The 16,630-nt window shown below is 38.2% G+C and overlaps 1 protein-coding gene across 2 annotated transcripts in view; it reads right to left on the bottom strand.

Moving 5' to 3' along the window:
- cnksr3 (CNKSR family member 3) overlaps window positions 1-16,630 on the bottom strand; it is a 69,038-nt gene that overhangs the window by 16,203 nt on the left and 36,205 nt on the right. For both annotated transcript variants that reach the window (XM_008123699.3, XM_008123693.3), the window contains exons 3-7: window positions 15,813-16,015; window positions 10,016-10,103; window positions 6,574-6,615; window positions 3,230-3,349; window positions 1,938-1,997 (exon numbers count right to left, since the gene is read on the bottom strand). In XM_008123699.3, coding sequence (XP_008121906.1) covers window positions 1,938-1,997; window positions 3,230-3,349; window positions 6,574-6,615; window positions 10,016-10,103; window positions 15,813-16,015 — 513 coding nt within the window. The remainder of the gene's footprint in view (window positions 1-1,937; window positions 1,998-3,229; window positions 3,350-6,573; window positions 6,616-10,015; window positions 10,104-15,812; window positions 16,016-16,630) is intronic.

Raw genomic sequence — 16,630 nt, 5'->3', positions numbered from 1 at the left:
AAGAAAGGAAAAAAATGTTGGGAAAGACAGGGAATCTCCAGCCCTAATGAGCAACTCCCTTCCTTTGGCATGAAAAAGACTGTTTTTGAAAGAATCCAGCTAACTGTACTTCTTAGTACAGAATCAAAGAACTGAGGTCTAAAATGCATATTACACAAGGAATATCTGTGAGGAATAAACATCAATTTGCCAAACTCATCCATTTTAAGAAAACATACAAAGCCCACAAAACTTCCATCATGAGCATTTGGATGAGGACCAGAAAGTTTGTTTGGACCAGAGCATTCCCACCAGAAGGCAGGAAATCACAAGTCGTTAAAAACAATTTGGAAATCCTGTCACCTGACTGGAACCAGACACATCTCATTCCTCTTGAATAACTCAAGGGCTTCAGTAACAGCTATCTTAAGCTTTCCTTTAAAACATGATTACACAAATGAGAAAGAGGAAGATCTGTCCTCTACATCTGATACCACTACTTGCAAAGCAAAAAATAAAAAATTCTGGCAACTGTAGATCCTTTAGTCCTCTGGAGAGATAAGGATTATCCCAAAAAGGAAGGAAAAGTTATATTGTTTGTGCTTGTTTTATTTCAACACTGTCTTTCTCCAGTGAGCTCAAGGTGATGTAAATGGGATTTTCTACTCCCTGCTTTATTCTTACAACAATCCTATGAAGACAGTTTAAGTTAAGAAAGTGCATGACTCACCAAAGGCCACCCAGTGAGTGGTTCAATGGGGAACTGAACCTGGACCTCACATGTTCTGATACTACAAGAGTTACTCTATTTCTTTTATATGAGGGAGCCAACGTTTCATTTCTTCAAATGTATTTATTTCTTATTGAAAGAGGGTTTCTTAAATCAAACACCTAGCAAGTTCATGGAGTAGGAGCCTCCGGTGGCCTAGAGGATAAAAGCCTCGTGACTTGAAGGTTGGGTTGCTGACCTGAAGGCTGCCAGGCTCGAATCCCACCCGGGGAGAGCGCGGATGAGCTCCCTCTATCAGCTCCATGAGGGGCCTTAAGAGAAGCCTCCCACAAGGACGGTAAAAACATCAAAAACATCCGGGCGTCCCCTGGGCAACATCCTTGCAGACGGCCAATTCTCTCACTCCAGAAGCAACTCCGGTTGCTCCTGACACGGGGAAAAAAAAGTTAATGGAGTTAGAAAACCTTGAAATGTATGTCAAATACAGAACTGTTTTTTAAAATTCTACTCAAAGCCACTGTGGTCAGGCATTCTGATTAGCTTGAAACATGGGCATATATAAAAGAAATGGTTTACGATAAGGAACAACTCCATGTTTTCCTATAATTTCTGCCAGATGAATAATAGTCATCACCTTTCTGTTCGGAAGAAATATTACCTCCCTTGAAGTTATAAAATTCGTATGATAATTTTCCACACCTTCTCAACGCACGCCCCAGGGCCATTCTTTTCAACTCTTAAGTTCTACAACTAAAAAGGTTGGTTTCTGTTATCTGGAAAAAATTCCTTTTGTTCCAGGAAGTATATGGTATCTTACATTTTATTCCCAGTCTAAACATCCTGCTGCTGGGTTTGTAAAAGACAGAGCACACTATGGAAGTACATATTTGTATAGTCAGCATTTACTACAGCAAACACCAAAAGCACCGCACTCAACAATGGTTCTGGTAATTCCAGTTATTTCAAACCCCACCGGCATTTTGAACTATCTATTTGCGTGCTGCAAAATGAACTAATAGGTTGATATTAGACAAGTTGATACAGTCAAACAAGTACACACTTAATTATCGTAGTCAAGGATAACTTAATGATAGTGTTATGAAATCTGAATGAATAAAAATATAAGAGGTTCAGAGTCTGCTTTTAATCAAGTCGGTGCCTTGGGTACTTTTTTATCTAAAAATAGCTTAGGTTCATTATGTTTTGAAGAGGACAAAAAATTACTCACGTTTTCTGTTGTTCCAGTAACAACATGCAATCCATCATAAGTAGATTTTATATACATTCCCTAAATTGGGCAATTGAGAAGATAAAATAAGCACAACAGTAATTACAGCTCACCTACAATGCTTACTAGACTGTGTACAATCATTTATTTCTTAGCAGCAAATCCCTCCTTCATGTCATTTTGGCACCAACCCCAACACAACACTGTTTAATTGTATAAATGAGGGAATAGAAAGGAATTCTCTTGCTGAAGAGAGATAAATGCTTATTTCAAACCCATACAACTTAGGGACAAACTAAATGTTAAGGAGAATCCAGATTCCTGATTTTTAACATGCTTTAGTTCACACATCAGACAAGCACTTCAGCAAGAAAATTTTCAAATTAACCCTATATATCTTCTGATCACAATTAATATATATATAAATTTATTATAATATATCCCAACCTTTTATCATATCATGCATTCAGTAGTGTATATACATACTAGTATGTGAGAAAAAACACATACTAGGGCAAACAGAGATCTTTCATCACTCTGTGATATATATATATATATATATACTGTACTCTGGTATAAGTTGAGACCATATAGAAGTCGAGATCATGCATAAGCTTGATATGACCCAAGGATAAGGGCATTCTGTAGAGAAGGGAAAGTGCCTGCACTGCCTCAAAGAGCCTGCCATCTCTGGCTGCCATCACTGCCATGTTTGCACCCTGGCATTTAAAAAGGTCAGAAACTAGACTACAGTGGAAAACTAGTAGTTGGTGCTTCTTTTAGGTTTTCTTGGAACAGATTATTATCTTTAACTACATTACCTCCCCCCCCCCCCGAACACATACACACTTGATCAGGGGCATCACAGAAGTATCTGACAATGTTCCCAAAACCAGAAGCAGGCTGAAGACATATTCCACCAAGCTCCATGGGATCATCTTGCATCATCTCAGTAAGATGGCATCATTCATCTGTTTTTGACTACGAGAGATTTGCCCAATTTCCTCTGCTCTCCACTAGCAATGAAATGGTAATTGCAGAAATGCGATGGAAGGGGCAGTGGTAGACAAGGAATACCAACCTCCATAAGGACCATTTTCTCTCTCACACACACACACACACGCACGCAATCAGAAGGTGGAGTTATGCTTGCATATGTCACTAACAGGAGACTGGCTAGTGTGTGCTTAAACACCAATTTAATTTCACCAACTCTACAAAGACTAAGTCACCATGAATGAGCTTAAAAGGGGAGCACTGTGTTGAGAAACACAGAAGGAAAGCATTCTTACCAGGCCTTCTCCGGGTTTGATGTTGGTTAAATGAACCTCCTCAAGACATGCTCCTTGGCTCATCAATGGATCTGTTGTTGACCTGATTGTTTTATCACAAATTCCATTTAAAACCTTGGACTGAAAGAAAAAAGACATGAGCTATAAGATTGCTTTTTGACTCTATGTTGTATCACACATACATTATTTTATTTCCCCCTAAACTAACGCAGGAGGGAGGACTGAATAGTTACTCTTGGTTTACTACTGCACCCAGATTTACAGGCTGCATTACTCTGTCAATATGCCTTTGCTCAACTCGTAAGGATATTGTGATCCTTTGTGTCATTGTAGTAAGCCTTGCTAATTGAAACAATGTTATTAATTAGCTACAGTTGTTTGCAGTTTAGAAGTATGGGATAGCGAAGACCACAATACCTTGCTTAAAAGGAAGGAGTGCACAATGCCCTAGTATGTTTTGGGTGAAATTTCAGCTCACGTATTATGGAAATTGTGGTCCCATCACTACTATTAGAAGCATCAGGCAGGAGAATGCTCTCAGCAATGAAAAAAATCACAGGACGATGAAAGAAGTGTAACTTATTCCAAAATTCATGTTGAACCTGCTACCACTCATTTTCCCCCACTGCTAGTCTTACCAGAGAAATAGCAATCTCAGTGGAAGTTGCCGGAGAAGCATCTCCTCACCCTGAAATCACTGCCACAAAAAGTGGTGGGAAAATTGCAATCTTGATGGAGTTGTTTTATTGCATTGGCTGGAGACATTCTGTTCTGCCACCTGCCCATCCAGTGAACCTAAAGGCCTTTCTAAACATATTTAAAAACTCGGAAATAACTGGGTTAGAAGGGAGTGGGGGTGACTAAACAATGTTTAGCCAAAGTGCGGGCTGAATCAGGTTAACAGCTAAAAAGCATGTGTTTAAAGGGTGCACTTAAAAACCCAATTCCATCAGAAAAATGTGCAGGTTTGCATGACTGTATATCCACAGAGTCATGTAAAACACATGTTTTTCCTTCACTTCTCCTTGTGGGGACTGTTCCAGTGCACGTGCACTTTTTAAAAGCCCAAAACAGCTGATCTGCTGATTGGGCTATCAATACATGGAGCCACGGACACACAAGTGGCTCAAGGAAAGCACAAGTGGAAAGCAATTGGAACTCTCTGAAACTCTTTTTTAAAAACCTGATAATATTAAAGCGGGGTGAAGTGAGAGATACGAAATCTGCCTGTGTTTACATTAGTATATTCGCATGTGCACATAACAGAGTGAATTAAAAAAAGAAAACACCAGCCGGATGTCACCCATCCACTCTCCATGTTGATCCACTACAAAGGAAGATGTGACGATGGTGGGGGACCATTTCCCGGGACTTACTGTGTGTGGACTTACTGTCAAGTCCAGGGATTTTTTACTTCAGTTTTAAAAGCACATTTTGGTGCTATCTGGAAGCACCCTTAGAGCTCAGCAAAGAAAGAGAAAAGATTTCTCTTTCTCCTCCCTCAACACTCCTTGGTGGGATACCTTGGTGAGATGCCTTTGATTACTCCTGAATTTTATTAAAATGAAACTTCAAGTCCTCCACTGTGATTCTATAGTCAACTTCTGTTATTCTTTCAGATTTTTAAAGCATTTTTAATTTGTGGCGGTCCTGTGCAGCTATCCCCAGTAAATGTTGTATATCACACCAAGTGGGGCTTCTTTCCTACTGTATATGACTTCAATGCTCTAAATAGATTGGATTTTTATACCTCTCCTCTTCTATTCCATAAATGTTGCCCTAACTAACCAAAAAATCATAGTGAGTTCACACTCTATACAACTCATCACTCCTACTCCAGTAAAACAAAAATACATAAGTACATATTTTAGTATTCCTATATAGGAAAATATGAATATCCAAGTGTGGCCAACATTCTTAATAATCAGCACAGTGAAAACACAATTGAGAAAGCAATTGTTTTTTTAAAAATCAATGCTGCAGAAAAAACAAAATCATACAACACCCACTATACATTAATAGGACTGAGTATGGAAAAATGTGGGGAAAACCAAATTGTTCTATGTTTGATTGAGGTGCATGTATTTTTAGTCATTGTGCATTTCTAAACATTTATCAGCAGGCAGAAGCCTTATCAAAGAACACAGCCTGATTTGTGTCAAAAGCAGGAAGTGATGATTAACCATTACAAAATATTAAAAGCATGTCACTGCATCCCAACTCCAGTCACAAGACTGCTGCAAAAATATTTGGAAAACTCCCCTTTCAAACTAAGTGCAATTAGAAACATATTTTTGTATCATGCTAAGTACACCTTTTATCAGAACAAAGTTTGCTTGCTATCTTATTGACAGTATTATTGCACTAGTCATGGGATATATGTGCTTCAACATTTTGTGTGCGATGAATTTGTCATCCCAATGTGTAATTAAAGAAATTAATTATGTGTCTACATAATAAAATTTGAAAAATATACAATTCCTTCAGTAAGGAAAATAAAATAAATTTGCAACTTTACTGCTTTAGCAGTAATAAAAAACCCACAATATTTCATTTAAACTATACAAAGCAGAACTGTGGCAAACATACACATCTGAACAGAAGATAAAGAAAAAATTAATTACTTTAATGACAAATAAGCATAGCTTGAGAAAGTTTCTTCTTCAGACAGAAGTCCCTAGCTGTGGCAGAGGATGATGATGATGATGATGATGATGATAACAACAACAACTTTATTTTTATATCCAGCCACCATCTCCCCAAAAGGACTCGAAGCAGTTTACATGGGGACCAGTTTAAAACATAAACAATAAGGTATATTAAAATCAATAAAAACCAGTAGAATTAAAACATCATACAAACATCAAGCAAACAACAGACAACAGTCTACCGGCTGTTAGGCACTATGGGAACTGAAGTCCAAAACACCTGGAGGGTCAAAGGTTGACCATGCCTGATTTAGCCCTTTGTGAGCATGCTGAACTGCTACAAGTGTTTCTGCCCGAGTCAAGAGGGAACCTGCAGTTCTTACAACTATAGACAAGTTCCATCTTAAATGGCTGAAATGTTTAAAGACCTCCTCCTTTAGAGGTTTTCAAAAAGTAACTGTATGGCCATTTTTCAGGAGTGCTTAGATATGTATTTTTACATAACAAGCGGTTGGTTTAGATGGCCTTTGCAGTCCCTTCCAGCTCTACAATTCTATGATTACCAGAACACAGAAAAAGACAGCACAGGGCACTAATCTCTGTCACTCTTCTGAAGTTCCTTAATAAGCAAAGCTTTCAACCCTTTTTTTAAAAGTTATAAGCGCAAAGAAATTCAAGGTATGAATTTAATCTTACCACACTGAGAACTTTATCTTCCATTTCAGCTACAGGACAGTCCTTTTAAAAAAGAAAAAGAGGAAAGTCAGTATTTTGTTACTGGGAGATCCTATGTAGGTCCAAAGAGATGCTTTGATACAGCTTCCATGTGCAGTAAGTAAGAGATGTGTGAAACAGTAGTTACATTTAGATTCCTTTGATAATGATCCAAAGATCCTAATTCCTTCTTTCTTCTTAAGCAGCTCAGGTTCATCAAATGGTTATGCAAAGGAGAATGGTACACATGGCACATTTGTGATTAGTTAATGACAACCTAGGTTTCTAACTTCTACAGTTAGGCTGTTAGTCCATCTTTATCTGTACTGGCAGCAGTTCTACAAAAGCAGACTGTGGAACATACACTCAACTCCAGAAGTATTTGATAATAATAACCATTATCTCTCACCACTGGCTCTAGCACTCATGGGTGGTACAGTCTGGCACAGACAGTGTCGCTATTTCCCCACCTAAGTTCTCAGATTTCAGACATGTGATTTTTCCAGTTTTGCCTGCAGAAGCTGCAGACTGCATTAGGATTTTTGCAGTGAGTGGATTGGCTTTGGAGAAAGGGGATTCAAGACTCTGCAAGTTGAAACAATGGGTGGCAAAGCCCAACCAAACAAGGAATAGGACTCTCTTGGCGGTTCTTTTGATTCCCCATCCAATACTCATTCTTTTATATTCACATACTGGGACACAAAGCACGTGCTCTATCACTGAGGAATTCCCCTCCCCCCTACTTTTAAAATACCCCATGATTTAGATCTAGGAAGCTCTTGATTTAGCCTAGAGAGCATTTTGGCTCATAGAAAACAGGGGAAAAGGTTTGATTTATGCCAATTCCCTTGTTCAATAGCATCCTCCAGCATGTTATCCTACTCTAATCTCGACTGGCTTTGGGAGTTGATGGGAAAACTAAGGAGTTTGCAACCAGAACCAAAGAAAGCCTTTTTGTTCAAGGAAACTGCTGCTCCTGATTCTCTCCCCAAAGTTGGTATTAATTCAGTTTAGACAGTAAAATTTGATTCAGAAAGTAATTCTACTTTTAAGTATTTGATCTTAAAGGTATTATCCAAAATCCTCTACTAAAGGAATTGAAGCCAGGAAAATATATTTTAAAAAAGGAAACAATGCAGTATTGACTTAACAGAAGGCTTTGAAGTAAGAACTTAGAAGACTGCAATACTCTCTTACATTTTTGAAGAAATGCCTAAACAACATTCAGGAGTGACTTTCTAGTTTAGAATGTACACAAGACTTTAAGGGTTTCCTCCCACACTCCACTGATGGAAGACACTTTGATTCTAACTGGCAAAAGATTTCTATGGAGGAAAGAAGTGACTTCTAGTCCTTTTCCCTCCCCCATACTCCACTTCTCACAATGATCAGAAGGATGCCACAGGCTGTGAAAGAGTGAGGTTTTGCAGGATGGATAGACATGGGCTCGATCAAAGAGGCTTCCATTAATGGCATGACACCAATTAGCTACAGCCCACAGCATTCAATTCAGTCCAAGAATGGCAGAGAGAACAGCAGTGCTGTCAAGTTCTGCTCAAAATAATCAGACCAAAAAGCACTTAAATGCCAGAAATACAACTGAAAGTACACATGTATTAATATGTGCCATGACTCTTCATACTGAGGGCATCCTTCACACCATAATGGTGTACAAGAAGAAAATTCAAAAGAGGGGGATATTACTTGTTGGGATCATCATCATGATATATTTTATGACCCTAATTTAGATCCTTCTATTAATTTATTTTCCTTCCCTTTCTTTTTGAAGACAAAGACAATTTTAATTAACTAGGATTTTCATGTATTCGCAGGGATGTTTTATTTATCTTCTAAACCTTTTTGTTCTAAAATTGCTCTTAAAATGTTTATGAACTGATTTTAATTGTTTTTACAATTTGACTGTAAATGATTTTAATTTACTATGCTTGAGTATAAATTAAATAAATTAATAACTTTTCCTATAAACTAGTACACAAAGAGACTTACAATATGAAAACAAATGCAGTGCAGATAAATTCTTATCATTAAAATGTAATAAAATAATCTATAACTTTAGAAATGCTTCAAAACAACCCTTAGAATAATAAAAGGATAAAAGAACAGTTAAAAAGCAGTATAGAATCTGTTTAAAGTTCTTTCTTTAAAAACAGATTGTTTCTCCCAAAAAACTGTTGAAATACAAAGAGCTTTGTCTTCCTGATGAAAGACAAAAGGGAGGAATCCACTCTTGCTTTTCTAGGAACCAAGAAGGTTCTTTCTTCAAGGCCTCAGAACTTAGACAAGGGTGTATGAGAAGAAATAGCCCTGCAGATAGTGTGGACTCAAGCTGTATTTGGCTTCATATGTCAGAACCAGCTTTTTGAAGTGTACACACACACACAAGTTGATAGTCAGTAAAACTGTCATAACAACCAAACTGTGTACTGGCTTCTTACAAATGAACAGCTAGTGAAGCTAACCTGTTTTATTAACCTGTGGCATAATGATCATTACAAAACACTATGTGAAATGATACACTTGCTAAAACAAGTCAGGGTTATGCAGGACACTTGTGTATAAGAAAGAACCTCATAAAAGGAAATAAAGAAACAAGTGCAAATGAATAATACTTGTGTTGGTGTGCCTTCAGGCCAACTCCAATCTATGGTGACCCCATCATAAGGCTTTGCTGGAAAGATGTACTTAGAACAGGTTTTGCAATTGCCTTCCTCTAAGGATAACTTGCTCAAGGTCACCCACTGGATTTCCATGGCTAAGCGGGAATTCAAATCCTCTCAGAGTCTCGGGCCTGATTCACACTACATGTTTATAATATGATTGTTCCACTTTAAATGCTATGCTTCTCTCCTATGAAATCTTGGAACTCACAGTTCAGGGCTGGACATTTATAATTTGCTGTCAGAGTACTCTACTGACTCAATAGGCTGCAAAAACCAGTCTGGATCCATGAAGTGGAGTAATAGCACAATAATTTTGCTGTGGCATCAGGTTCTTGGTCCAGCGCTCAAGCCATTACAACACAATGGCTCTCATGAGCAATATTTGAACAGAGCAAAAATTTACAAAATCTAGTTCATGATCACACATACCCTCAGAGTAAGTGGAAGGCAGCCAGGTGTGATGTATAACTTCTAACTTAATAATAAGCAATTCCAAAAGACAACACTTCAAAATTGTAAAAATAATAATTTAACACATACTATAGGAGAGACCTGGCAACAGCCTGTACACACTTGCTTGCTCTAATGATCTTTAAATATACTCAAGAATTCAACTAGTTTCTGTTTCCAAGCTACATGTAAAATAACATGATGGTTATTTCCAACCATCCAACCTTATGACTTCTTTTTACTAACATAGAAAGGGAGAATCCCTAACCCCTGAAACACACACAAAGACTGACCTTCTGAACAGTGGTGGTCAAATCCAAGCACAGCTGAATGATTTTGTTCTTTGTCATAGAAAAGTCAGCTATCCCAGTAAATGGAGTCCTATGGTAAGACAAGAATGCACTTTTAAGTAAAAATAAACCACACAACAGTAGTCATTACCTTAAGCTTAGCATGGATAACCACAGGTCTATCTATCTATCTATCTATCTATCTATTTATTCAAACTTAGATGCCGCCACTCCCCTAGGGCTCGGGGCGGCTACTTGGCTGTCAATGTTTAAAACGCCAAACATCTTTTTAGCTAGGTATTAACTCTTTTCACAACCGCTTATAGTGCAAACATTTTATCTTGACTTACTAGCCAGCCAGTATTTCTAATGTACAATAAGTCCCGCTGTTGCCCAAATCCCGGCCAACTGAAAAGAAGTGGTACAGTAGAGTCTCACTTAACTAACATAAATGGGCCGGCAGAATGTTGGATAAGCAAATATGTTGGATAATAAGGAGGGATTAAGGAAAAGCCTATTAAACATCAAATTAGGTTATGATTTTACAAATTATGCACCAAAACATCATGTTATACAACAAATTTGACAGAAAAAGTAGTTCAATACACAGTAATGCTATGCAGTAACTACTGTATTTACGAATTTAGCACCAAAATATCATGATGTATTGAAAACATCGACTGCAAAAATGTGTTGGATAATCCAGAATGTTGGATAAGCGAATGGTGGATAAGTGAGCCTTTACTGTATCTATCAGGATTTGGAATGGGCCACTTCTAGGAATTAGGGGCCACATGTGACCCCAGAACCATTTTTGTGAGCTGTATCCTGCCAGAGGTCAAAATTGACTCTAAAGGTCTTCAAGCACCTCGAGGGGAACCTCTTAGTCAGTTTTTGTCATAAAGATGGCCTAGACTGTCTTGCTAAATTAGTCTGTGCTTTTTTTTTTTTTTTTACAAAAATGTAGGATAAATGTTTCCACAGGTCTCCTATTGAATATTTGAGGGCAACGTTTTTTTTAAGGAGCTGCGATCCTTTAAGGTATTTTAGAAAGAGCTTAATGTAAACCCCCTCCCTGCAATTCTGACTGTTGCCTACCTCCTTGGTTGGGATAGTAATATCCACTCCAAATCTTAGGGGCTGCATCCCTCATATTGCTGCCAAATCTACTACAGCCCTGGTGGGGGAAAATGTATTTACTTCAAAAGAAGGAGAATGTGTTGTCGAAGGCTTTCATGGCTGGGATCACAGGGTTGCTGTATACCTCACAACCTCTGAGGATGCTTGCCATAGATGTGGGCGAAACGTCAGGAAAGAATACTTCTGAAACATGACCACACAGCCCGGAAAACATACAACCATCCAGAAGGAGAATGCTGACCCGATTGCCTTGTATATAATTGGTTTCAAGCTTTTAGGAGAAATCCTGAAGGAGGGATTTCTGCAGAAACTTTCAAGGATAGATTAGAGTCCTTTCTTTCTCTCCCTGGGCTTTTGTTCTTTGTTATTAAGTAAAGGAAGAGAGGGAGGAAAAAAAAGAGCCCTCCAAGTACAACAGCGATGTTATAGTGAGGATGGCAGTGTTTCATTTCACTTTGCACAAAACTTAGGTAAGAGTAAGTATCATGGCCAGTGTGACGCCTTCCAATGTGAGATACAAATCCCTGCCTCCATCATATGGAATTTGCTGAGGATATCAGGTTGGAGAGGGGAAAGACGAGCTGCTGCTGGTGACCTAGGGAGCTCATTTGCCAGGTCTTTGTCCTAGCAGTGATGATGCATTATACAGCAATTATATAGCCCTGTGTGCAAACATAGGAAGGAAAAGGAACAGATTCCTTGGCAAGCAGTTGCAAAGTTATGTTAATACATTCCTAAAACTTTAAATGAATCTAACAACAGTGTTATCTTCCAAACTTGATGCTTGTTCTCCAGTTACATTTTTGCCACTTGTGGAAGCAAAAAAGTCCAATTCCTCAAGAGTGGATGTGTGTACCCACACCAAATTACTTCTGATTTATGGTGATCTTAAGGCAACTCTAGCATAGGGTTCTTAGCAGAATTTGTTCAGAGGCTGTTTGCCTTTGCTATCCTCCGAAACTGAGAGACAATGACTTGCCCAAAGTGACCCTGTACGATTCCATGACCAAACATGGATCTGAACCCTGGTTTTCCATTGTCCTAGCCCAAAACTCAAACTATTGCACCACGCTGACTCTCCCAAAAATAGGTTAGCATCAGTTGTAATTTGAAATACATAAATAATGCAGTTATGAAATTTCCACTGGAAGAAAATCCCTAGGAATGACAATGGAGGCCAACCTTGGTCAAGAAGCCTCAATAGGGAAGTTTTAACATCTTTTGTCCACTTAAAATACCACATTAATCATGAAAACATTCAGAAAAACAGCCCTTACTCGCTTTTCCGTTTATCCTAGAACTGAACACTTTATATGAAGGACTCAGGAGAATCACTTCTGGGACTAAAATTCTGAGAATCTCCCAGCCAATATAGGTATGCTAACTTTTCCAAGGACTGAAAATGACCCCAAAGCCCCTCCCCACATAGGGCTCCTCATTATTCTCATTCATTCTTGCCTGTCAATAGCACTATAGTTAAGAAGCCATTTATTTCTACCTAACAAAATAAAGGAAGGGAGAACCTGAACTGCGTCTATCTCAGACACTGTTAGCGTGTTATGGGGAAGAGGAGGAAATGAAGCTTTTTCTCTCTTCTTGTATTCACAACATCACAACCACCAACTGAAGTGCAGCAAACTTTCTCACACAGGCGCAATTGGTTTGAGCTGTGCGAGAAAATAAACAATGATGAGCACTTTGCTAGTCTAGTGGGAAAAACAACACTTATCTTTTGGCACAGAAATCAAGGGATAAAAAAAGTAAGTGTACACAAAAGTCGACTGTTTGCTTGGCTAAAAAAAACAAAAAAGAAGAAAAAGAAAAATCTCCAAAGGGCAATTCACAAACAGCACACAGCATAGCAAGGCCTTCCATTCAAGAAAGAATAAGCAAAGAACTTCAGCAGGAAGATGTCAATTCAGTGTAAAATAAGCTTCCTAACATTTGGAAGCTAAATTAGATGAGCTAATCACATTAGCTCATTTAATTTAGCTTCCAAATGTTAGGAAGCTTATTTTACAAAAACAAAAAAAATTTGAGAACTGGTAGCTCAGTCATCTCTTATCCTTTTTTGCCATTTTAAATTCAATTTTAACATATAAGACACAAAGAAATAACAATGCCACGCTGTCTGGAGAATTCTGGGAGTTGCGAATCCTCAAAAATTCTATTTTTTGGCATACTGATCTGAGGATAAGTCTGAGGGGAACTTGATGCAAAATTTGTTTTGGTTTGTTTGCTTAATTTCCTCTCTGTTACTTTAAATTTCTTCTGTCACAATGAATTTTAAAGTAAACATTTAGTCCTTTTCAGTGTTTTTGTTCTAGAATAAATAGACTCAATGCTGTCTAACATCTTTATTAATGACTTGGATGAAGGTTTATCAAGTTTGCAGATGATACCATATTGGGAGTTTTCGCTTTACATGTTCTTTAGCCCTCTCAGCCAAGAGTGCTAGTGCCTCACCAAACTACAACTCTCAGGAGTCCATAGTTTTGAGCCATGGCAATTGAAGTAATGTAAAACCACATTAATTCTAAAATGTAGCTACAGCCATAGAAAAATCCAGTAGCTCTTTGAGACTAACAGAGAACAAAACATTTCCAGCATAATGGACACAACCTACTGATGAAAGCTCGACAAAGTGGACTGTGTCCATGAAAGCTTACACTAGAATTTTATTCTTCCTATTTAGTCTCAAAGAAGCGACTAGATTCCTTTACAAATGTCTTTGCTAAAACAGAGCAACACAACTATGGCTTTGAATAACAACTCAGAACTTTGTTGTGAAGATAAAGTGGGGGGATATATATCCTGCCTTGAAATCAGTGGAAGGTATAAAAATGAACAGGCAAATAAGAATTTCTCAATTCGTATACAAAATGTGCTTTAAAAAAAACCCAAAAAGTTGAATTTCTATATCAGTTGAAACAGGTACATGTTTTTAGTGTAACTCCAGCCGAAAATATATGTTATAGCTTTGAATAGCATAGGGAAAGGTTAATACCCCTGTGGTGGTTGTTTTGTTGTCTGTGCCCCTGTTCAGAAGATTCCTCCACGCTTTCTGTCATGATAATTGGATTTTGAAAAAGATGGCTTGTTGTGTAAAGAAGGATTGGAGGAAAAGCTTCAGTCGAGACATCTTTTCCCCATCACAACTCTTTCAGGAATTGAATTTCCCTTCCGAAGTGTAGATTTCTCTCGCTTCCTGTTGTCTCATGCCCATTCTTAACTGTGAGTTGTTTGTAAGCCAAGTGTTTGTAACTCGGGAACTGCCTGTACTAAGGTGACTGCAGTATTTAAAAAGCTAACTACAGTAGAGTCTCACTTATCCAACACTCGCTTATCCAATGTTCTGGATTATCCAATGCATTTTTGTAGCCAATGTTTTCAATATATCGTGATATTTTGGTGCTAAATTCATAAATACAGTAATTACTACATAGCATTACTGAGTATTGAACTACTTTTTCTGCCAAATTTGTTGTCTAACATGATGTTTTGGTGCTTCATTTGTAAAATCATAACCTAATTTGATGTTTAATAGGTTTTTCCTTAATGCCTCCTTATTATCCAAAATATTCGCTTATCCAACATTCTGCCGGCCCGTTTATGTTGGATAAGTGAGACTGTATGTCCTTCTTTAAAGGCAGTTAACTTTGGTTATCCATCTTTTAATTTTAGAGTAGCGATTCCCAAACTCTGATCATCCAGGTGTTTTGGACTTCAGCTCCAAGAATGTCTGGTCAAAGTAGCTAAGGCTGCTGGAAGCTGAAGTCCAAAAACACTTATAGGACTAGAGCTTTGGAATCATTGTTTCAGAAGGACCAATAATAGAAGCACATTAGGATTAATTTTGAAAATGCATAACTGATCCAACTGTTTATCTTCACATGGTGAGCTCAAAATAAGGAAGGCAGGCAGGAAGGAAGAATCTAAGTAACTGCCAAAGAACCAGTCCAAGTAGTAGTTAGGACAAAGGCATTTCAGAGACTCCCCTTCATCCTGTCGGCTTCACAGCTTCTCTCGTGATCTCTCCTACATACTTCCTGACTTACAAGCAGGGCTTGCAGGATGACTGTCGGCATGAAAGAGGTGTTGTGCTTATCACCAGACCTCAAACTGTGGCATTATCTGCTCAGATAGTTGTTGTCTTCCCCCACAGCTGTCACCACAGCCACTGATTTACTTTAACCAGGAAAAAGGAACATTTCCTGCTTCGGAAACTTTGTTACTTTGGCCACAATTCCCTTCTATCATACAAGGAGTGAAGAGCAGCTCTATACCCACTTGCTTGGAGATAAGCCTCCTTGACCTTAAAGGACCTTAGTTCTGAACAGACATGCACAAGGATTGCACCGTCAGTCACAAATAGCTCATATTTTCATGGCTGAAATGTCTGGGGTCCTGAACGATTGCAAAAAGTGGCCTAATTCTATGCAAGCATATGGAAATACACTTTTAAGTCTAATACATATATTAGTTGTAAAGTAAGAGTCTCAAAAAGCCAAACTAACAGAAACATTTATCTATCAACATCCTCCAAAATATGCTTTAGCCAAATGATTTGGGGCGCAGGTGTGGGAAATGAAATCATTTCACTAAGCCAGGAACAGATTCTACTTTTTTCTGTTTTATTGCATGAAGTTTATTGTCATACCTGTCCAGCCATGTCAGTAAAGTTTTGGCAGCACCAATGAGTTCTACTACTGAGGTAAGAAATTCATTCGGTGGTTTGCGTGAGGTATTTCCATCGTAATTTGAACTTTTTCTCCGGCTACCAATGTAGTTTTGCAGATTGTTGGAAGACGCTCGTAACTTCAGAACCAAATTCTTCATGTTGTCTGTTTCAAGGCCATAATTCTGTAGAGAAAAACTGTTTAAGTGAGCACTTAATCCTCTTAAGCTAGTTCTCAAGACAGTGCAATGCATTGGCAATCAACAGGTATCACATATTGTTACTGATAATTGCATTACTATTTCATTTATATTCCATGTTAGAATCTCAAGACCGCTTATATATTCAACCAGTGGTTCTCAACCTTTGGTTCTCCAGGTGTTTTGGACTTCAACTCCCAGAAATCCCAGTCAGTTTGCTACTGTTCAGAATTGTGGGAGCTGAAGTCCAAAACACCTAGAGGACCAAAGGTTGAAAACCACTATATTAAACCATATTCATCTTAAATTCTATGGTTGAATTCATTTGTACAACTGATCAAGGACCTACCAACCAACATCTGGGCCCTTTCACACCACGTAATTATAGTACTATGATTTCCCTTTTGTTTGTTCAGAAATAATTACAAATGATGTCTGAAATTTTCTTTCACAGTGCATGTTACATATACTTTACATGTACTTTGTTATGCAGCAGAGATGTTAAGAAAATCTGTTAGTGAATTGTGAAGATGTGTAAAGGACACCTCCAAGAGAACCTTGATCACTTTGCTAGCCCCCTACATAACAGCTTAACAGCAG

The sequence above is a fragment of the Anolis carolinensis genome, chromosome 1 (assembly GCF_035594765.1).
Source record: "Anolis carolinensis isolate JA03-04 chromosome 1, rAnoCar3.1.pri, whole genome shotgun sequence".
Taxonomy (NCBI): Eukaryota; Metazoa; Chordata; class Lepidosauria; order Squamata; family Dactyloidae; genus Anolis; species Anolis carolinensis.
Note: the sequence above shows the minus strand (reverse complement) of the source record. Positions and strands in the feature narration are given on the sequence as shown.